Source organism: Hyaena hyaena, unplaced genomic scaffold (assembly GCF_003009895.1).
Source record: "Hyaena hyaena isolate Hyena2069 unplaced genomic scaffold, ASM300989v1 scaffold_42, whole genome shotgun sequence".
NCBI classification, from domain to species: Eukaryota; Metazoa; Chordata; class Mammalia; order Carnivora; family Hyaenidae; genus Hyaena; species Hyaena hyaena.
Genome location: NW_024080674.1, coordinates 3,043,314 through 3,066,658, shown reverse-complemented (window position 1 = coordinate 3,066,658; position 23,345 = coordinate 3,043,314). Strand labels below are relative to the sequence as shown.

Genomic DNA, 23,345 nt, shown 5'->3' with positions numbered 1-23,345 from the left:
CTCCTGAACCGTGAGATCATGACCTGAGCCAAAGTCGGACACTTACCCGACTGAGCCACCCAGGTGCCCCAGAGTGAGTTGATTTTTAAAGTTCCCAGTTTTAAGCCCCGCTGATTGTAAGAACTCCTAAAATTCGGCCCCTTTGGTTTTCAAGGCCTAATGTTATGGGGATTAGTCTTTCCCAGGTGGGCTTCCCAGAGTAAGAGTCTGTTTCTCTCCCGTCTCTGCCACCTGCAGTGTCATTCCAGTGGTCAGACCCGCAGGTCTGTTGAGCTCCCAGCTGTGGGTCTGCAACTTCCTACACTTTGATGTGGCCTCTTCTGTTCCTTTAGCTGTGGAGACCCTGCTCTGCCAGCCTTTGTGTTGTTTTCTGGGTTATGTGCACTGATGTGTCTGCTACCTGGTTGTGTCCGTGGGACGAGGTGAGCTTGGGGGCCTCCTCCTCCGCCATCTTCCCTGAAGTCTGGCTTGCGTTTCTTAACGGTCCCTGTGGTTATGCCTCCTTCTCAGGATTACTTCCTACTCAATCTGCTCCTGCCAAGACCTCCGTTTCCTTCTAATTTGTGAACCCGAAAATGTTGTAGTCAGCACTTCAGTTGTTCTTCTAAATCTTCCTTCTTCTTAAATTCCCACTTGTTCCTAAACCAGTGTTGTGTTTTTACGCCTTAGTACAAAACCACACCAGGCTGTTGCATGTAGTGTGAGCTGTTCACGGATTTGCCAAGTCGCCCCACCACCCAGAAACTAGATGCCCCCATGTGATGCCCTTTTGTTTCAGGGTTTGAAAATTGGACACACTCAAGTTTTGGGGCTTTAACAATGTAGTGTGAAAAGTCCAAGACCTGTCGTCAGAGCTCGGAATGCTTCCTTCCTGATACTGGGAAAATGAGGTCCAGCTTTTGGGTGAATCTTAAATTTGCCAGTTGATGGGACATTGTATCAGTAGCTAGTAATTATTGTTAAGCACACAATGCCTAGGAGGCAGAGACTGTTCTCATCCTCCTCTTGCATCTGGGGAAACTGAGGCACAGGTTGACTTGGTTTGCCAAATGTGACTCAGATATAAACACAGAACAGACTTATTTTTTAAATGGTTTTATAGTTTTATCTGTCTTCTCTGCTTAAGATAGTTCTGGGTATCTATTCAGGAAAAGCAGCATAAGATTTTCAGAAAATTCACTGAAATAAACCAGTTTTACACAGCTACAGCAAACACTGTAAGGAGGCAGAATTGCCTGTAGAGTGTGTGGGCCTGGGCAAATTATTTTTGCGGGGATCCTGTGTACACAGGCAATTTAAGACTTCCTCAGATCAACGTTCCAGCACCATTCTGGTGACCCAGTTTCATACAATCCCACAAAAAATTAGAACTAAAATACTGTGCTGGCCATCAGGAGCAAACTTCACCAGGAAACTCCTCTCAAAACCAGCTTGGGTCCTATAGGTGTGGGGTCCTGAAGCTCCTTGGGGCATCTGGTTGACCTGTGCTCTGAAGGGAAGGAATGGGAACCAGCTGGCCCGAGCCACCAGAGGGGACCGTGGAGAGAGGCTCTTCCAGAAGCCAGAACCCAGGTAGGACCCTGTGTGTGCTTGGGACGCCCCACCACCCACACGGTACTGTTGATTCCGGGCACTGGAAGTGGGGCTTGGAAGGTCCCCAAGAAGGCACTCCAAAGGCAGAGTTGTGGTGTTGGAAGAGGGGTCCTCAAGCACAGGGCCCGGGGCAGGGATCCTGACCGGGGCAACACTGACCGGTGGATGAAGTTTGAGCAATATTAAGACTTAAATAGCAATCACTTCCAAACTCTTGTAGCTAAAGGACCTAAGGGGGTGCAGGGAGGGGGGTAGGGAGATGGAAAGCTGTTGTAAGGAGGATGCCAGCTGGAAAGTTCTAGTATTTACAATATTCTGTTTGTGGGTTTGGTAAAAGATACTTTTTTAAAAAAAATTGTATAAAATGTTCCAACAAAGAACTACTTTCCCTTTCAAGTGACCAGCTCATCCCAGTGGTCTGTGAATGCTCTGGAACCTTCTGTGAACTGGCCCAGGGTGGGCATTAGACATCCTCTTCACCTAGATGCCACTTCTAAACAGGCTTAAAGACCGACTCTAGCAGATGGGGGCGGGGAGAGAAATGAACAAATCCAGCGTGACCTCCCAGCTCTGTCGCTTTGGGCAAGTGGTTTCTGAACCCTTGTGTTAGCATAGATGGTGCCTTATCTACAAGGGCTGAGACCAGAATTAACCTTTTATGGGGTGTATATGCCCCCAGAGAAGGTCCTTGTATGAACTCAAAATGTCAAAGGCAAATTGGAGTGGCCTCTCTAGAGAAGAAAAGATACAGCAAACAGCCATTGCTTTCAACTGTTTTATTGCTAAACTATCACGATATAAGCCGTATAAAAATACTTTACATATAGCAAAAATAAACTACATGAAACTGGAGATTAAAAACGTTTTGCATAGGAATGTGATGTACTCAAACTTCTTTAACAGTCGAGATTTTTAAGACCTAAGCCTTCCAGCACCACCCTGTTGGAGAGAATTCTATTTGTTGGAGAACTAATTCCGGTATGGTCAACATTTTCTCCCCTCGGAGGGCTGCAGAGGCAACGGGGGGGTAAGGGAGGTTCTCTGACAAAGTGTTGGGGACGTTAGGCTTGTCCCGGTTGCGATGCCGAAAGCACCCGCACTCGTGGAAACTGTACCCTTTGCTTCTGCATTCAACCCCGGACGCGGCCGGCGTGTGGTCTGCTAATGGCCGCATAAAGGCCAGGTGCTAAATGATTTTTCCAGCCCCGACATCCCATCCCCTTTGCGGGGGCGCTTTGCTTAGGGACCACCTCCAGCTCCCCAGTCACGGAAACAGTTTGTTGTTAAACTGAGGGAGGGTGGTGATGCTGGCGATCAGTGAAGGCACTCCTGACAGCAGAGGGAAACTGAAATTTGCGATCCCACTTCTTTCGGATACTTCTTAAGCATTTAGCTGGAACGCGGGAAAACACTGGCAGGGGCTGATTGGGCTCCATGAGGTTTAATGCCTGAGCCCCAGGCTTGGGAGACTGGAGGTTAGGATGTGTTGGGTAGCTGCTAAGGGGTCATCCCTCAAAGAAAAGAAAAGAAAAAAAAAAGCTGCAGGAGTTTGTCAGGAATGTCCCAACCCCCATGCCTCCTGTAAACGTGAACCAAACTGTAAGCAGGACCTCTGACGGTCTTTCGGTTGTGAACAAGAGAAAGCACTTGGAGAATGTTTTTTGACATGAAAACAAACACAGTCGGCCTCCCTTTAGTCTGGAGCAACAACCAGAACACATCAGCTTCCAATCTGTCTAAATGTGACAGCTTGCACACGGGCCAAGACTGACTTCCTGAGGCCAATGTCTTGGCTACTGGATGCAAACGAGAAAGGCCACATCAGTGCTTTCCAGTTTTCCGAAGGAATCAACCCGATTCATCTAGGGCGTGTCTATGCTGCAAAACTCCGCATGTCCTTTGGATAATGCGTACAGGGGTTACCTAGCGGGATCTGGTCAGCTCTGTAAACATTAGCCTGCACCCAGGGTTCTGTGAACTTGTCTTCCAGAATCCCGTTACAACAGGCCGTTTTGTTTTTAAATCACAATCACCTACTCGACCACTTCGTGGTGGGGGGGGGGAGCTCGGGGGGGGGGGGAGCTCAACACTTCATAAGATAGTTCTCTTCCTTGACCAGAGGAAGGCTCAGAGGTGAAGTCAGTGCCCTCTCCAGCAACAAAAGAGAGGATTCCTTCTTCTACAAAGCCACCCCCTTCTTTCTCCAAAGATGCTTTCTTCTTAGACTCAGGTGACTGATGAGCTCTGAGGTGGGTAGCTTTGTGGGGCTTTTTTTGTTGTTTTGTGCTTTTGTATTTTTGTTTTGTGTTTTTGCTAGCATGATTCACGAATTTTCAAGAATACATCATTTCTCTAGGAGTGGGGGGGGGGATCCTCAACATCTGTAAAAAGAGACACCTGAAAAAGACTTCAACCATTTATAAATATTTTCTAATTCCAACAGGGGTGGGTGACATTTTCGGGACAGATAAAAAGCCTAAAAAACAGATAAGAAAATAAAATTTAATAACCTACTAATTTGGATTGCCATTATATATTATCAAGCAGCAGTATTTTTGTACAATACAGGAAGACTTGCAAACTCTGGAAGTATACTACATTCAGCAACACGGTAGATTCCTGTTGGCAGTGCTACATATTTACATTACCTTGGATGTAGCAAGTGCAAACCTCCACCTGAGACCCTTCTCACACGTGCAACACACACATCGTTCCCACTTAGAAAGCCTTACTTTCTCCTCAGAGGATCCTATTGTCTCTTCCCAGACTGAAACTATTTCGTGAGCAATTCCTCTTGGCAACATTTCCTCCTGGCATCAGTTACTGACCAAACTTTCCTGCTAGCTGTCGGTTCCTAATACACATTCTCTCGCCTGTTTGTCTCAAAACGAATGCTCTTTGTTTCTCCTTCCTTCGCTATTTGGTAGAGTTGTTTACAAAAGGGCTTCCTCTAATATCCAGCCTAGGAGGTCTTAGAAAAAGCTTGTGCGTGCATTATACACACATGTACGTGCACAGATTCGTACAAGAGCTCGAACTAGCAGGAGGCCCTTTTCACTAACCTAGAAGATTGATGGAAAACGCATTAGCCCTTGTTCGTCTCATCCAGGCACAATGGAGCAGAGCGACTTTGCTTATAATAGCAGGAAGGCACTTGGGTAAAACATTCAGATAACTGAGGAAGGTCAACATCCTTCATGTGCAACAAAAAAAAAAAAAAAAAAAGGAAATGGTTCCTAGTCAGGTCGGGTGAGAACAGATCAGTCACCAAGCACTTTTAACTCTGCCCCAGTTAAGTCCAATATTGCTGGGAAACTGCTGGTATAAGGAAACTTTTCATGAATTCGGAAGAATTTCACATCCCAGGAGCTCTGCAGCAACGGTCAAGTTCTCACCCGCATTTTGCGTAAAAGCAGATTTTGCTGAACTTTGTGCTTGGGTGGAAGAGAGGTCCCCAGGTGTTGGGGGGGGGTGGGGGACATGCTGGGTCTCTATTAAAAGGTCACACCCTGGGCGTTCTGTCCACTCTCTGGAGCACCGGACGCACCAGGCCCTAGTCCCCAGGCCGTGCTCCCGGCAGGGCTATGGGGAAGGTTTAACCTCTGCGTAACCTTAACAAGAAAGCCAGGACGTGTATATCCCCCGGGGAGAGCCCTGACCGGCCAGGATTCTCTTCCTAGGCCTCTATCTAGCAGATCTGCCTGAGCAATCGCGAAGCACAGCCTTTCGAAGAGCGCCGGGAACGTCTGCGCTGTTTTGATTATCGGGGAAGAAACCGAACTGCTGAACACGGACCCCCTGGCTTGTTCCGGGGTGTCTCCGACACCTGCCGCCAGGAACGCGTCTGGGTGATGAGAGCCCACCCCTGCGCAGGGCTCTGACTCTTCTGCTCCAGCGAAGGAAGACTCGTGAGGGCGCGGGGTGCCCAGCACCACGGGACCGGTCTGGGCGGAGCGCCTTCGATCTGAGGTCTACACGGAGGGCCGCTCCTCTTCGATGTGGATGCAGGCGGCTAATGCAGACAGGGCTTTGGGACCCAGGGCCCTTGGAAATGGCTTCAGGTAAAAATCGCCAATGAACTCTGGGGCCACAGCCTGAGCTCTCATCCCACGTGGAGTCTAGGCCAGAGAGAGGGAACTCCGCCCCGTCATGGGGGAACCCACTTTGAGAAACACTTGGGCCTGCCCCTCGCCTCCTCTCTCACAATTTAACAAAAATACCTTCACTTTTTTTTTTTCGGTTGGTTTAGCTCTTCGATTCCTTCTCGAAATTCAATGCATGTGCTTGAGATTCTTCTTCTTTACTAGTTTATGGAAAAGCACTCTGGCTGTTGGGAGGAAAGAAAGCAAGACCAGCAGAAAGCCCTCAGCTTGCAGGGGTGCAGAGGCGCTAACAGTGCAGCCTGGGGTCCCCGCCCCAGTCCGATGGCCCGCTGCAGGGGTGAGGAGCCGCTGGCCCGGAGAGAGCCCCAGCTCCAGCCAGCTCTCTGAAGCAGAGGGGAAAAAAAAATAATTACAAATGTGTACACATGTCATAACTTAACGCCGAGTTTTAACAGGCCCTCTTGTTATGGGCCAGACAGTTGTGCTTCAGAATGAGAGTACTCAAAACTCAGGCTGGAGCTGTGGCCCAGCGGTGGCCTGGGACGGGTGATCCCTAAGGAGGCAGTCCGGCTTCCGTTTTTCTTCAGCCCCTAAGCCAGACTCTTGGGTCACGTTCCTTTGGTTGCTGTGTGAAAACTCCTTTCCTTCAAAAGGTACAGAAGCTGTATCTGTGACCTGGAAAAATGAACGCAGGGCTGGGGTTTAATGACAGGGCCCACATCTTCCATCCCCCCCCCAGCCCCCGCCCTGGGCTCCGGGCCGGCCGGCCGGGGGCGGCTGCGGCGTGCTGGCTTGTTCGGAACTGTGTGTTTTTGGTCAGCAGGCACTTAAGGACACCATGAAAGTCAAACCGAGATGCTCTCTGGGATTTAAGACAAAAATCAAAAGGCAGAGTGTCCCCTCTGGTGTTTACACAGAGAGGTGGCGAGCTCCTGAATCGAGGGTCAGCTTTCTGCCCACACATTGTCCCGCGTGCGGCCTCCGGGCCAGGAGATGTACAGGAAAGAGAACAGAAGGTGAGAGGCAGTGGAGGGCTCCGAGGGGTCAGATACGGGAGGTTTCTTCCTAACGGCATCTTCTACGTCTGATTTCTGGCGGGAGGTCCTGAAAACTCCTTCCTGATAATTTCATTAACTACAAAAGAAAAGAGAGAAAGAGAGAGAGAGAGGAGGGGCGAGTGAGCGGGCACCAACAACACGGGTCGGATTAGCTTTCTAGAACCTTTAAAAAAAAATGCACTTTTGTTCTCTCCATTTGACAATTTTTAACATAGGAAATGCCTTCCTGTGCTCAGTTTTCCCGGATGATCATATTTTGTGCTACAGTTTTGTCAGTGGAGGGGACTGTACAAAATGGTGACAGAAACGAGCTCGGCCCTAGGGCAGGATCTAAGCCTGTTCAGGCTCTCTGAGGCCGCCACACTCCCTCCCTTATCACAGCATCCAGAAAATACCTACTGAGGGACTAAACCATAGTTGACCCACAAAACAGTTCTCGAAAGAGAGACTTTTCCAGAGAGAGTAGATGGAAATACCACGAAGAGTAGCTATCCGTGTAGACAAGATCTCTAGACAAGATCTCTCTCAGTTCAGCCAGGAATTACACACACACACACACACACACACACACACACACACACACACACACACACGCTGTCCTCTCAGGGGCTTTGGAAACTTTGGCCACCCCCTCCCCCTCAGAAGGGAACCGGGAACGTGATGTCCTCTCCCCGCCCCTCTCAGCCCCTTAGCCGGGGCCCTGGTCTCTGTAAGCAGGGCAATAAGGTGTTAGAATGTGGATCTGGCAAAAAGGGCTTCCTTCAGCCTTCTCGGTAAAAAGCTGCTCTCTCTGGCAGCCCAGGCAGAGGTGTGCACGCGCTCCGAGGGGGGAGTCCCCGCGCCTGTGCAGGGGGATGGGTCCGCAGGTCCCAGGGGCCGGAGGAGAGAGGAGGGAGCCCCCTGCTAGGTGCCTTGTGGGGGGGGGGGTCACTGAATCTCCCCTCAGTCCTTCCCCAGCCCCCTCGTACTGGGGGCGGGTCGTCACCTTCACCTTCCTGTAATCCTCCCTGCTTCTAACTGTTGAGATTTGCACCGAGCCTCCCCACGGGGCTCGAGCTGAGCCCTCTTAGGTCCAGCATGTTTTTTCCAGAAGAACCCTCCATGGACGAGAACACAAGCCCCGTAGTAAGAGGAGCACCAACGCCGACTGCCTTCGGGACGGAAAAGGCACGTTTGACCTTCGGCTCCCTCACTCCACTGGCAGCGGTGTGACTCGACCTCTCTGTGCCTCGGTTTCCTCCTCTGGCGAGTGGAACTCCTGGTGTGCACCGTTTGCTCCCCGGTAGGCACTGAGGTCCGTCGGCAATGCCCCTGGCACCCGCGTGCTAAACAGTGTTCCGTAGCTGCTGGCTCCGATCTCCACACCCCCGGCTTTGGGTCGGACTCTGAATATAGTGCTTCGCACCAGGAGGCTTCATTTTGTGCTAGAAAGTATTGAGGCCCCGCTCTCTGTTTTTCAGCTATGGGCTGAGAGCACGCGGGAGTGTGGGTTCCGGAGCCCGACAGCCAGGGTTAGAATCCCTCCTCGACTGCTTCTTCGCTTACTGACACTTGCCTCAGTCTCCCCATCTGTAAATCGGGTCTAAACATGGCTTCATCCTTCTGGAGGAGCTTGGATAAGATAATGCAAGTGCTGGAATTATCGCAGTGCCCAGAGTCCATCAGGTATTCACAGCATCGTGTGCATTAGGTATACGCGCTAGAGGTGTACGGAGGTGCACGTGCGTATTAGAATAGCAGAGCGTAGCAGCCAATCTGCTAATAGCAGCTCAGAGGATGAATTCACTTTCAGCGAACCAACATCGTTACCTGGGTGCTTACTGTATACCAGGTACCAGCTTAGCTGCCTCCCAGGGCCCCTCAAGCAGGAACCCTGTGATGAAGGGCAGCCCCCTGCCCACCCCCCCCAATCAAGTTCATGAACCCTGCCCCATGCCCGAGCCTGGAAAGCTGGGAGCCCTGGGTGAGGCAGGCAGGCAGGGAGCAGTAGCGAAAGCAGAATGCCAGGCGCAGGGAGGTGGGGTCAGTACAGCTTCATGCGAAGCTTTTCAAAGCCCGGATTCTGAAAGGCTTCCTGTTTTCTCAATCTAGGAAACTGGAGGAGTCGATCCTTAATGGAAACTTTCCACAGCCTTGGCTTTCTAAAAATACCCGGTAGGCAACGGTGCTGGCACCCCGGCCCTCGCTGAAGGGTCGTTTCCCTTCTCCGAAGGCAGGGGCCTAGGGCCGGGGCCGGGGTGGAGGCGCGTTCAAGCAGAGAGAAGCGCTTCCTACAAGCTATGGTCAGGTAGAAACTAAGAGTTGTGTCTGGAAAACTCCAGACACCGTGCACTTAGCCCTTCGTGTGGTTGGGGGTGGTGAGAAGGTGGCTGTGCGCTCAGGCCCTGAAGCGAGGCCCGCTCAAACCCCACAGAGACCTCTCTGGTGAGACGAGCCCTCTCTTGCTGAAACCTCAGAGCTGGCTGCCCTGGCCGTGAGCGAGGAGAAAGTTCTAAAGCAGGAGTGGCCCGCTGGGTGGCCCACCGCTTGGGGGGACCTGGAGTCCAAGTCGGGGAGGGTCTCCTGTCTGCAGGGAGGTCTCCCCTCTGCAGCCCCGAGTACCCGAACCACTTCCCTGATGCCCACCCCGCAACCTCTCCCTGGGCCTCTGTCCCGGCCTCTGTGCTTTATGGGACGGGGGCTCCCCGCTGCCCCTGGTTCCCCAGCTCTGCTCTCCCGCAGCGGCTCTGCCTGCCCACGGTCTCCCTTCCGCCCAAACCCCTGCTCTGGGCCCCGCCTGCATTCTTCTGGCAGAGGAAGGGCTCTATCAGCCCCCACGGCCTCTACTGCCTTTCTCCTCCCTCCCTCATTCAAGGCTCTCTGCTCCCTCTCCTCCATGAAGGCTGCCTGGGTGCTCCACACTGCAGCCCCACAGTCCTGCCCAGTCTCCTCCGTTTATTGGTTCCAGGCGATTCACTAGCTAGTGCTCTGTTCTTGTTCCCCCAGAGAATCCTCAGCTTTTAAACAGAGCCTCGTGGGGCGCCTGGGTGGCTTAGTCGGTTGAGCGTCCGACTTTCACTTGGGTCATGATCTCGCGGTTCGTGGGTTCGGGCCCCGCGTCGGGCTCTGTGCTGACTGCCAGCTCAGAGCCTGGAGCCTGTTTCAGTCTGTGACTCCCTCTCTCTCTGACCCTCCCCTGCTCATGCTGTCTCTCTCTCTCTCTCTCCTAGAAATAAATAAAACCTTAAAAAAAAATAAATAAAAATAAACAGCCTCGGGACTGAGGAGGTGCTCAATAATGCCCTTCTGGGCTTCCTTTTTCTCCTGAAGTGGTAAGTAGCCTCAGGTGGCACGGACAGCTCTGGGTCTCTTGTCCCCCCCCCCCCCCCCCCCCCGTCCCCCCACCTTGAGTGCTGAAACACGGTTCTGTATCAGCCTTCTACATTCCCTCCATTCAGTAAACACTTCGAGCATCTATCCTCGGCCAACTTCTGCATCTCTCTTCCCACCTCTTGCCAAACTGGGCCACATGCATTTCTCCAGCAGCCCCTCTCCTTGTCCCAACCCTAACTTTAACTCCTGCCCTTGTTCCGATGCCGCCTTTGCGTGGAAGCCATCTCCCACTCGTACCCTCGGGCCCTCACTTTCTCCAAAAGCAAATACCGAATTCCCAAAACACTTTGCTTGCAACATCCTAGGCCAGGTTATTTGAGTTACCCGTGTCCTCATGGTGCCATGCGCAGCGCCATGCATACAGCAGGTACCTAATGCATGCATCTCAGTCCCCCCCCCCACCCCATCAGCCTGGGTCACTTGGTTTGGGGAGACTTTCCTCTGTCATCCAACTGACAAACGGGTTGCCAATCTGTTACTTGTCGGGAGCCTTTTCTCTGCAAACTAATATAAGCCATTCGCATTTATTGAAGGCTGACTATGTGCCACGCGCTGTAATAAATGCTGAGTTTTTCTTCCACCAAACCTGGTAATACAATCCTTGGCTTACAGCTGGAGATAGGCAGTCCCTGCAGACCAGATGATGGAATCAGGATTTGAACTCCCGGCCCATGTATTAACCTGAACACTGTATGGCTACACAACTGACAAAGACCCCGAGCTATCAAGTGCAGAAGTCCTCACGTTTCTTCCGTGGCCCTGGGGTCCTCAGGGGCTTCTGTGTGTGAGAGGATAGGGCGAAGGCAGCCTCTGCTAAGTTAACAGCAGAGAAGGCCATGTGCTCAGTGGTTAAGGTGGTCACTGAGTCTCACTTTCTCAGAACAGAATTGAGGCTAATGGTGTTGCCGTTCCCACAGGCAGCCCTGACCTTTTTTCACCCTTGGGGCGAAGCTCTATGATGAAAACACTGATGAACGTGTACACAACCTCAGGGTGACTTCTCAGCCTGATGCCTGAGGCCGAAACCAGAACGGAAAAGACTGACAGACGTAAGTATATTACAATTATACATTTTTCTCTTTAAAACTCTGAAAAATCAAACATAAGAACAGAACTCTTCTCATAAAGGGCTGTTGACACAGAAGGAATATAGGAGGGATCATCAACTTTCTTCTGGAAAGGGCTAGATAAAAATATGGTCAGCACTGTGGGCCCCTTACTCAACAGCTCCGCCCTGCCCTGTCATGTGAAAGCAGCCATAGACAGTATGTGAGCAAACGGATGTGGCTGTGTGCCAATAAAACTTTATTTACCACAACAGACCAGGGGTCAGATTTGAACAGGCCGACTGGTGTGAGACATGGTGCACCAGCCCCTAGTATTATACCAACGGCAAAGTGGTGTTTTCTTCACCCACTTTTTGGGGGTGCTAACTGCAGGAGCCAATGCCTCTTTCTAATATCGTTCGTCCAACAATCCTAGGTGTTTATTTTTAAAAACTGGGATTTCTCTTAGCATCCCAGCCTGCCCTAGGCATTTTATGGTTCACTTGAAGGGCCAGACACCTGCATGCTGACTTTCATTCAGCTGAGCTCAGAGGTTCTCAACGTTTACCTTGCAGAAGAATGGCTGCTCAGAGCTGCATACAGAAAACCACCCGGATACGCACGTCAGGTGTCATTTAAAAGCCCGTCAAGGCTAATTTTGACTCTGGGCCTTTTCCCCCTTAATTGCTGACTTTGGAACTTAATTCCCCGACAAGGCAACAACAGGAAGGAGTGGAGAGCCCCCATCCTGCTTCGCCCCCACGCCTCCAAAGCCCCAAGCATGTTTTCTCAAATCTGGTTAGATCATGTGAGTGCCCACAAGAGTCTAGGGCCAGCCACAAAGGCCACAGCCACAAAGACACTCCTCGCGCGTGGATGGGAACGTGGGGAGACTGCATCCTCCGGGCCAGGGCCCACCCCCGCCCTTCCCCATCCCGTCCCGCAGCACTTTGTCGAATTCCCTCCCAAGACCCGTGCTTGGGGCAAGGAGACTGCTCCGCGAGGCACGTGAAGGGAGTTCTGGGCACTTCTGTCCCCACTGCCGTGAGAAAACGAGCACCGGGCCCCTTCTCCCCACAAGCAGGTGGAAAGGGGCTAAGGAGGCAAGGTGGCCCTTGGGCCTTCTCTGGGGACTTCCGTCTCAAAACTGCATTTATCAGGGTGCTTTTTGCTGGCCACGTCTGCGAGCTCTGGGGGATCTTGAGAACAGGGAAGGAGCTTTCCAGACAGGCCACACTTTTGAGACTCGGCAAAAAGGACAACACCCCCCACCCCCACCCCCGGCAGGTGTGAAGCCCAGACCCTTGGGTGGGGTCTGAGAGTTCTAGGATGGTAAATCCCCCCGGGGCCCTGGAGACCAGAGCCTGCAAGGTCAGAAGCATTGCCAAGTGCTAATACCAGGGAGGGAAGAAACACATTTTAAAAAGGCCCTTTCTGGACTCTGGTAAGTGGCTTACACTATCCAAGGTGACATTTTATCCAAGGTGAGTCCTGGCTGTGAAGCCCTCGGGAGGGAGTCTCGCACCTGGAACTCAGCGAATGTTCACTGAGGGTACGTGTTGCCTTTGTGGACAGTGTTTAATAGTTTACTGTTGGAGAATGTGCCGGAGAAACACACTCCCACCCCCTAAGACCCCTTTCATGCTGCTACTGGAAAAGTGCTAGCCGGTCACGTCAGCTGAGCCCCTCCCTGCGGGAAACAGAGGGACGTCCCACTGTGTGTACCAACAGGCGCAGCCGCTGACAGCATTAATGGGTTTTCACAGGGGGCCGCTGGCGTGAGGCTGCTGTGAATGTGTGGGCCCGGCCTTGATGGAGTGAACCTACTTTCTCTGACAAAGGAACCGTTCGAAAGCCACAGCCCAGTGAGCCCAGGAGATATCAGGAGGTGTGGGACCCACCTCTACTGCCGGCTGACTTCTGGTGAGGGTACTTCGTGTGCTGACTCTAAGCAGTATGTGCAGAGGATTCAGTCACAGCACTAGCATCTAAAGAGCCGAGGCACAGAGAGGCAAAGCAGCAGCCTCCCTGTCCCAGGGAGGACTCGATATTCACAGAGCCTCCAGCCCCCCTCCCCACCCCCCCATGCTGTAAAGTCTGTATTAGTTACCAGGCTCAGAATCCAAAGTCAATTGAGGTAGATCCACTGCGTGAAGCTAGATCAGGGGCTCTGCTGAGTCCAGTGGTAAAACCCCAGCTCTATCCGGGACCAAGCACAGTTCCCTTCGAGAGTAGCTTCGCCGGACTTCCCATCTACCCGCCCTGGCCTGTTGCCCAGTGCAGGGAGTCGGCCTTACCCGCAGACACCAGGCAAAGTGTACAAAACCCGAAAGGAGCTGGTCCAGTGCAGGAGCAGAACGTTCAGAGGTGGGAAGGGGTGACGGCACCCCTGGGAGAACATGCAAATTCCCAGAGCCTCACCCCTTCCTCCCCACCCAACCTTGAGCTCCAGCCTCCCAGACGATCGCAGGGATGGACCCCAGGGCTGTCCCCTTACAGGGGCAGGGTCTAGCCTGCAGGAAGTGTGGTGTCTGTGGGGACGGCTCGAAAAGTTTTCCTCTAGTAAAAGTAATTCAGGTTAAGGAAACACACAGCTGGAAAACAAAAGGAGAAGCAGAAGATGTCGATTACCTTTAACTTTGATTTCTCGGATCAAAGATCACAGTCATTCTGTTTCATAATATGTTTTGTATCCAGCTAAGGTGTGTGTCTATCAGCTCTGAAAAAGATTTGCAAAATCATTTTTGAGAAGAAAAAAAAAAATCACCTTTGACCTCTATCACGCTTCCGACTCATGTTAATATCATCCATTTAATGGGTATCTCTTCACCTAGGGCCGCGTGGAACCCGGGACAGAATTTAACCCTCTGGCTGTAGTTTAAGCCCACATTCCGTATCATCTTAACAAGTGTGCCAGAATTCCCCCCAAACCAGCGCAGTCGTCACTGAGACGAGGGAGGTATGACCGAGGAATGAGGGTCTCTGAGATCAAAGGGCCTCAGCAAGGCTGTGATGCTTTGTTTTGTTTTGCTTTTCTAAGCCAGACCAAATCACCCTGTCCCCCGCATGTCAGGGAGTTGCAGATCAGGGCCAGCTAAAGAGATAACACTTTAACAGCTCATTTCTGGGGCAAAGAATGTCAGAACTTCACAAGGGATCTATTCAAAGGTAACCCTCCTTCAGGCTTTTCTACACGCTACATTTGCCCGTTTCCTTCTTACAAGTGCTAGAACCTCAGTGCGCATGCAAATTCAGAAGACTGCACAGTTTCTTCCTGGTTTTTTTTTTTTTTTTTTTTTTTTTTGGTTGACCACGAAAAAAAGTTCTATTTTTATAGCTCCTGCCCAGTCAGCACCCCGAAGGCCCTTACAAAAGGGTCACGAGCAGTCTACATTATAAGATGACCCTGTCTCTTCAATTTTAAATAGCCCTACACCCCCCCTCTACAGCGGTGTACTGTCTACAGTTTTCCAATCACTTGTTCTCTTAATCCCCTTTAAAAATTGCCAGAGTAGAGGGTCAGGGTCCGTTTTGCCTGAAATTAGAAATGTTTTCTGGATTAATTTCTTACCCAGGGATCCAGCCTTTACTAGCTACAGCTTTATTACTATCGTTGGGTAAACCAGGATGCTCTTTCAACTTTCAAAGGGGAGGCACAGACTCCCCAGAATCTCTCCTAAAAGGCGGAGAACATTCAGACAATGAAAGCTTTCCGGCAGGTCTGCAGCTATAGGCCCGGGCTCCCCCACGCTCGGCTCCGGTGGGGCTGGGCTGGGCTGGGCTGGTTGGGGTTATAGGCGCAGGAGAAAATAACCAGCTCCCATCTCCTCCTTTGCAGGTGCTGTCAGCAGTTTGGACCCTGCATTCCAGGCCACCTTGTAAAGCGAAAGGGCCCACTCCCCAAAATTCCGGGTGCCGGCAGCACTCACTGGACTGCTCTAGATCTACTCCACGGTGGCTTGTTCAACCCAAGAGCAGAAGGCAGCGTCAGACCATTCATGCGAGACCTTAAAATACCACCTGTATCCTAACAGTGGCCAAACTCACGTCTTCAGCCCAGACCTCGCCCTTGAACTTCAGACATCACCATCTAACTACCCACTGGGCATCGCACACTGAATATGTTCCTGATCCTCACGACCCCCCTACCACCCCCCCCCCCCCCCCCCCCCCCCCACCGCTTGTTCCCATCACCAGAAACCTACTCCCTCCTTCCGGTTGTTCAGACCAATCTTGGTCACGGCTCACCTCCCTCCATATGCAAATGCTTCTGGATTTACCCTCAAACTATATCCGGGAAATAACAGCCTCACCACCTCCTGTCTTGATCACTGCATCGGCCCCTCCCCCACCTCCCTGACCCTGGGCTGGGATCCCTGCTCTCTGCCCAAGAGCGGGCAGTCCTTTTGGCCCTGAAGGTAGAGCAGTGGCTCAGTCGTTCCTCCCAGAAAGACCAGCTCCACGGCGCTAACTGGCCAACGGGTTTTCACTCTGTCCATCTACACTCACTCATGTAGCATTCGGCAGGCATCAGGTGTGACGCACGGGTCCAAAGTCACATGCTTGGAGCAGCGAGCCCCGGGGACCATGCCCTTAAGTCCAGTCAGCCCATGCCCAGGAAGCAAGCCCTGCTCGGTCTCCACTCCCCAGCCCGCATCAAGAGTGTGCAGAGAATTTGTAAAGCATGAAACTGGTTTGTTTGCAGCCTTTTGAGGTACAGCTTCCTGTTTAGTCATGAAGTTTCACTCTCTAATTGCCTGTTTCTTGGTGCAAGACAGAGGCGAGGAGAGGAAGGGCCTGTTTCCATTCAGCTAAGACCCCAAACTCGGCTCAAGACCCGGCCACCCACGTCCCCGCCCCCGGCCAACTGTTCGCTCCTGCAGGCAGCTATTCATTACCTTCCGGAATTCTCCCAGCCATCTCTGGGGATTGGCAGTACGATGCCCATTGCTCAGGTCAGGTTAGTGAGGCACAGAAAGATGGAGCGACTTGTCCAGGACCAGCCCCCTGCACTGGGCAGAGCTCAATAAAGCCCCGGCTCCGCGGGCCTCCGTCCCAGGCTCCCCTGAGTTGGGAGACGAGCAGGCTGTCTTGGGAGCTGGGTCAAAATGCAGGCTGGGGTCAGAAGCCCTTGGAAAAGCACTCTGCCACTGACCTCCACATAAGTCTCTCGGCCTCTTGCTGAGCCACAGAATGAGAATAACACCTTGTGGCAACGATGCTGTGAGGATTAAATAAGATGTTCTAATGGGCTTATTGGCAGGTGTTTATAAACTCTGCGATATGGCCCCTAAAGAGGACCTAGGGAAGGGGGAGGAAGGAGACCAAGACCAAGAGTAGGATTCGATTTCCCTACGTGGTTCACAAGGAAGTAGGTTCCTTGGTCGGTAGAGCTGCTCTGGCCAGTTAGTGATACGGAGGTGGACGGCAAGAGAGAGGGCCGTGTTTAGTTACCTGGGTAACATCCACAAACGCTCCCAAAGCCAAGGAGAGAGGCCTCTGGCCCTTGAATCACTGCCGCATTGTGCAGTCTTTTAGGACGCTACGGCTGAAGACCTACACAGCTCTGTTGCATTTTTACCACACTAGGCACAAAGTGGTGAATGGCTCGACGGGTGCTGTGGATTAGAAGATCGTTGAAGACAGGGCTGGGAAGTGCTTCCCTGATTAATCGGCACTCATAATTAACATGCAAGCACATGGTATCGATAGATACAGCGCACGAACACCGACCGGAGAAGCGTGTCCCCTCGCAAACCTCTACAACTAACGTCCAGCCTCCTGAAAGCACAGGCGTGCGTCTCTCTCAGTGGGACGGAATTAGATGGCAAGGCCCACGTGCACCTGCGGCATGGAGCCGACAGGACTTATCGACCAGCCCTAGGCACGCTCGGCTTGCTGGCTCTACAAGGAAAACACGGACGTCCCTCCCAACCACTCGAGTAGGAAAGACTGCTACCCCCACCCCACTTTCCCCGTGATTTCACATCAGCACAGAGCTAGAGAACTTGGACTAAGCCCGCTGCCCTGTAAGAAAGGACCAACCAATGGTAGAAACTGCCGCAGAGCCGGGTTTACCACTTCTGCCCACTCCTTTTCTCCAATTCAGCAGAATCTCTCCTGAGTTCATGCAGCTACGTTGCACCTCTCCTGGCGAGCGACCACACAGCTACCAAGGCAGCGACCACAGGCAATTCTAAACAAACCACGGCTTGCTTCCTTGTCCTTCTGCCATTTCATCATGCCTTGACCCCAAACCTCTGCTAAGAGCCATCAGCCACAAAGCAAGCATTGCAAAATAAGTTGTTGCCAAGATAGAAGCAAAAGAAAAGCACTTGTTACTACATCCAGTTGAGATTTGGGCACGAAATGGCGATCCAAACCCACAAATCAGCCTGTGACCGCAAATGAGATGATAAAATAAATACCTAATTGTCTGGGAAGCCGTGTTTTCTCTTTGGGGGCGGGGGGCGGTGAAGGAACTAACACACTTGTGCTTAGGCACTGGAGTGTGTTTCTCCTTGCTTACGTGTGAGAGATGGTCTGGAGGCTGGGAGATGAGTCCACAGGTGGAATCCCGGAGTGGGAGGAAGCCCCTCCATCCTGAGCCACCTTCCTCATGTCACAGAATGAGACAAAGCTTCCCCGTGGCCTCAGAGGTGGCCCAGAGCCCCCGGCCTGGCTCTCTGGAGACCCTGCTTTCAAAAACCAGCATGGCCCTTGCTACCAGGAAAGCGTTCACTGGATATTTCTTGACTCTTCCAGCCCCGTGTCCAGCTCATACTCCAGATCATTCCGTATTGTCCCACATACATCCTGACCAGCTCAGAGCACAACCCGCTGCCGAGAAGGCCACCCCTACACACATGCACTCATCTCCAAAGCCCAGCACATGCCCATGTCCCGTAAGGGGCACCCTCCCACATCACACCCCCTCCATGATACCTTCCCATCCGCTTGGCACATTTTGTCTTGAAATCTACCCCCAAAAGATTTCAACTGCATCAGCCTCCCTCTAGTCCTCAGCCTGGGCTAGTGTAAGATTTGACTGACCCACAGACTAACCACCTGGGGGTGTAGGCCTGGCCCCAGGTTCATGGGCAAACCCTTACCATTGGACCCAGCCCTGGGCAAGCCCACCTGCCCTGGAGAGGGAGACGGCAAGTGCAGGGCCCAGAACCCTCCACCTTCCTGGTACAGCCAAGGGCCTACAAGGTGAGAAACAGCAAGATAAATCAGAGACCCCTGGGCCACTCAGACTACTCCTTCCTGGCTCAAAAAAGCTACTAGCTTTCGGAAAGAAATTTCACCAGGTCTGACCAATTTCTCCAAGGGCCATTCACAGGCCTGGCCCCGGGGAATTTCTGGCTCTCAACACAAAGGCCGTCCAAGGGACCAGAAAGGACTGTGTGTATGACATTATTCCAGCTGTCCCTAAGAACCTGTGGACAGAACGCCAACTCCTGTCTCCTCCTCTTATCAAACCTATCACCCACAGGCCCTGCCATGAACTAAACTGTGTCCCCAAAATGGCTCTGTTGAAGCCCTAATCCCCAACACGATGGTATCCGAAGATGGGGGCTTTGGGGGTATTCAGAGTTGACGAGGTGGTCAGGGTGGGGCCCCCGTGATGGGATTCGTGCCCTCATCAGGAGGGACACCAGAGAAGGCGTGCACCCGCCCTCTGCCCTGCGCCGGCCCAGCAAGAAGGCGTCCGGACCAAGAGGGCTCTGGCCAGAACCCAACCGCGCCGGCTCCCTGATCGCCAACTTCCAGACCCTACGCCAGGGAGAAGACAGGGGTGCTGAGCTAAGACACACCCACAAGCACCGTCTGCCAGAGCACCGTCCTCGTATCTCCATTTACGCTCACGTGGCAGGCAGCTGCCAGCAAAGCGGCCAAGGTCAAGTGACTTGCCCAAGGTCACACACACAGCTGGCCCCTGGCAGGACTCGAACACGGAACAGCCACTGCCGCGATGGCCCCAACGTTCCCACCACCAGCACACCTTTATGCGGTCTGGGTGTGGGGCTCGCAGGGCCCCTCTCCCTGCGGTACACGTCAGAACCCTACTTCTGTCCACACCCAGCCTCGACTGCTGCCCGGTTTCCTCCAGCCCAGAGCCCCTGCGCCCTGCGTGCCCCCCCCCCCCCCCCCCCCCCCCCCCCCCCCCCCCCCCCCCGCCGCCAACCCCTGGGGTAATCCACAGAGGCAGCCTTGCCGTGTCTGGTGAAGTTGTAGCCGTGTCTGAGGGCGGGGGCCGCACACCTCTCCGTGCAGGGGCCGAGCACCATGGTGAGGGGCTCACGCCCTCAGGGCCGGCTCCCAGGGAAACAGGGTGCCGGGGGCCCGACCGTGTGGGCCCAAAGCTCAGCCGGCCACGTCCTGCCATGGACTGCGGACGGGCCTGGCACTCTCTGCACCCCCTCCCTCGTAAAAGATGGGCAGAGACTGTCCCTGTGACCACTGCAGGGGATCAGCGGGTCACCACGTGACAGGTGCCTCCTTCCAACAGTGTGTGGCACATAATGAGCGCTCCGTGTTTCCCAGGGGAATGTCAGCCACCCTGCTTCTCGAGCCTCAGTTTCCTCACCCGCAAAATGGGAACGACAACATGTAACCTAGCCAGTGGTGCAGTGAATACGGCCGGCACCTTGTCGAGCGCACCAGGCGTGTGCTCAGGCCGTTCCCATCAGCGTCGTTAATACGTGTTTTCACCTGCCTCGCAGACAGCGTTTGGTTAACAGGCTGAACTGACCGGAGGGCCACCCTCTTTCACCAAAGCACTTTCACCTCGGCAGCTATTTCTGCATTTGCAGCGTGGGTGGGTCTGAGGTCAGCCCGTGCTCTCAGAGATGCGTTCTCACATCCTGCCGAGGGGGCCCCTCCCAGGCCACCCTGCACAGTGGCTGGTGGCCCAGGGCCAGCGGCAAGCAGAGGAGCCCTGAGTCACCCACGCTCTGCACCCCAGAGGCCTCCGGAAGCCAGCCGCGAGCGTCAGGCCCCGCACGGCCCCCAGCCGCCCAGACACCTTACCAGCAGGACCCCGGAGCTTACGGGAAAAATGCCGCGCACCACACCAGACTGTCCCCGGCTCTCAGGATGAGTAAACGTGGCAGTTCTGGGGCTCTGGTTCCCAGTCAGAGGCCGAGGTGCTAACTGGGCGGAGGGGGTCATGGGCAGGTGGGTAGGGCAGGTCGGCTTGCAGCCAAGATGGGAATTCTTTTGCAAGTATCCTCTGGCCCCCAGAACCTGCTTCTTTGAATGCAAATCTGAGCAAAGACTGGTCCCTGGAACACCCTAACTTCCGGGCTACACAGTAAACATCACCCATGTACTTTTTGAGGGCAAATGGCTTGAAGTAACAATGCTGTGCGCTCTGGTTAAGCTGGGGTGGGGGGAGGGACTGAAGAAGCTGAGAGTAGCCTGGCCCCCTTGTGGGACCCACAAGGCCAAGGCCAGGGCACATGTCTAGAAAGTGACGTGGTACGAGCGCATCACCAGACTTCAAACAGCAGAGGCCTGGGGCTCAGAGATGGTGGCTGCCCCGGGCAGGACGGGGGGTTGGGGGGGGCATCCCAGCTTGACCCCGTGGACGATATTCTCCAGCAAAACAGGAAAGTCGAAGCTCACCCCCCCCAAAACCACCAGCAGCCTGTTTCTGGACCTAAAGGAACCCAAGATTTCTCATGCTGTCGAGCGGATTCTGCTTGGGACTCTACTTGCTGCGTGCAGGGTACATAAGGCACCCCTCCGCTCCAAATCAAGTAGAACCATCTTAGCCTCCACAGTCAGGGGCCTCTCTGACAGGAAATCCAGGGGACCCCAGAGGGTGATGGGTGTGTGCCTGCCACACCATACAAGGTGGGTGCCTGGGTGCTGCAGACACCCCCCGGATTCCACTCGATGGACCTCCTCCAGCCAGTGCTAACACACTCCTGGGACCTAGGGAATCTCCCTTGGCCCTGGGAAAGCCCACACCTTTAAAATCAAAGAAAATATACTTCTCTTCCTCATGTTCTAGTCACCTCCACCTTCCTTCCTATGCTGTAAACACAGCAAGCATACTTATACCCCAGGGCCTTTGCACTTGCCATTCTACCTAGGATGCTCTTTCCTTAGATATTCACAAGGCTCTCTCATTGAGCTCTCTGCCCAACGTCTCTTCCCCTCTGGGATCCTTCCCTAACTAGAACAGCAGGCCTCCGTGCTACCCACCACTCGCTATTTCTGTCCCTCTTGCTTTACACCTTTTTCCCTAGCGCTTAGCACTACTTGGTTCTTTCATTTACGTTTGGACTGTGAGCTCGATGAGGGCAGGGACTTGGAGCCTTTCTGTTCACACAGTGTCTCCAGCAGTGACAAAAAACAGCTGTTGGAGGAATGAACCATTAAGTGAAAAAGGGAATAAATGAAGGCGTGAACCGCAGCTCTGTGTTATCGGCGACCCGTGCTGACTGCATCGTGGCACAACATGGCATAATGTCATGCTTGTCCCTTAGGGCAGGTCCCCAGAGAGGCGGTGAGAGATCGTGCTCTGCTGCACTGAGGGGGGCAGGGCCTCGGAGCTTGGGTCCTACTGCCGCCCACCCAGCCCCTCTGACTAGTGAAATCCTGGCTCAGAAGCTTCACGAGGCCCACACCCTCTCCAAGGACCATGCGTGGCACACAGCAAGCCTACCCAACCATGCCACAAATGGGGTTAAGACTGTGGGATCTGGGACCCCAAACCTCTGTTTTCCGGTAAGTCCAACTTAAAGACTGAGCAGCTGTTTCTCCACCTGTGAGCATCTCTACCCTGAGCCCATTTCTTACGCCAACTGGGATACGGCGAGACCTTGCCCACAAAAGGACCTTTGCAAGAGGCAGGCTCAAAGAATAGCGCATCTGCAGGAAACCAGCGCCAGACACCTAGACAGGGCTTTCCAACTAACGCCCTCCACCGTCCTGCCCCTGAGCATCACGGAGGCAGCTGAGCTCCGAGGGGGCGGGCAGGTTTCGGGGCCATCGTGAGCTCACGAGGCACATCCCAGCCCGTGTGGCTGTGCCAGTGGCTTAGGAAGGACAGCTGACCCCGGGGTGAGGCAGCTCTATCTTCACTTCTGTTATGAAGGGTGACCCTGAGCGGGTTTCCTAAACACACCCACAAAAATTCAAACCTGTACAATGTCTGTTTTCCCCTGCTTGAGCTGGAGATTCAACGACCTAAAGTTGATGTAAAGATTCAGCGCTGTTCTGTGGAGTGTGACAGGTGGTCCTCACAAAACAAGCAAAAATCCCCAAAGAGCCAGGATGAAGCTGATGGAAGCCAAGACACTTCTGGAGAACGACGAGCTGGTGACTGACCAGAAGCCAGTCGGTCTACGAGAAGCTGCCATAAGTCTTCCACGGAGCAAAGCCAGGGGACCAGGAAGTCTCCCGCGCTCACAGGGAAGTGATATTTACCACCTCGCTGGATCCCGGCCCCTCGGGGAGAGGACCGGCTCCCCCACAGATGGCCTGGGCCCACCATCATCCCGATGGCAAACAATGAAATTAGAACCTTACCTTAGACTGGACACAAAGTCAATTCCAGGCGGATTACAAACTTCAGGGTGAAAGAGAAGACTGCGGCATAGGGGGAAACAGAGGAGAAGCTCTTTAAGGCACTGATGGGTAGAAAGGGTTCCTAAGCCGGGACTTCAGACCTGAGGAACATCAGAGTCACCTGGAGGGCTCGTCAAGTGCAGACTGCTGAGCCCCACCCTAGCGTTTCTGGAATTTGCATTTCTAATAAGCTCCTGACTAGTCCAATGACATTTTGGGTAGAGCCACCGAGGCTCCACTTATACCGTTGAACCTCTCGGAAAATAAATTTACATGAAAAGTTTCTGTTCATCAAAAGGTATCATTTCACACATACAACCTATGCAAAACCACTTACGAGTCTTCTAGTGTTAAATGTTGGGAACGCGTGGGGCCAGGCAGCCACCTGTCTGACGCTAATGGGGGTGTGAACTGGGATGACCACTTTGGGGACAATATGGCACTGTCCACTCAGGTGGCAGATGTGCACATCCGGTGACCTAGCGATTCCACTTGGAGGGATAACCCTACGGAAACTCCTGTGTGTGTGCCAGGAGACAGAGAAAGCATATTCCAGGGGCGCCTGGGGGGCTCAGTCGGTTAAACGT

General features: G+C 53.2%; 1 protein-coding gene across 3 annotated transcripts in view; it reads right to left on the bottom strand.

Annotated features, from left to right (window-relative positions):
* Window positions 1-4,799: 4,799 nt before the first annotated feature.
* Window positions 4,800-23,345, bottom strand: part of NFATC2 (nuclear factor of activated T cells 2) — a 138,384-nt gene continuing 119,838 nt past the window's right edge. The window contains exons 10-11 of one of the 3 annotated variants that reach the window (XM_039230008.1): window positions 13,804-13,891; window positions 6,768-6,830 (exon numbers count right to left, since the gene is read on the bottom strand). In XM_039230008.1, coding sequence (XP_039085939.1) covers window positions 13,848-13,891 — 44 coding nt within the window. In that variant the 3' untranslated portion in view covers window positions 6,768-6,830; window positions 13,804-13,847. Of the gene's footprint in view, window positions 6,831-13,803; window positions 13,892-23,345 lie in introns of all 3 variants that reach the window. The other 2 variants (XM_039230007.1, XM_039230009.1) reach the window with 2 other exon arrangements.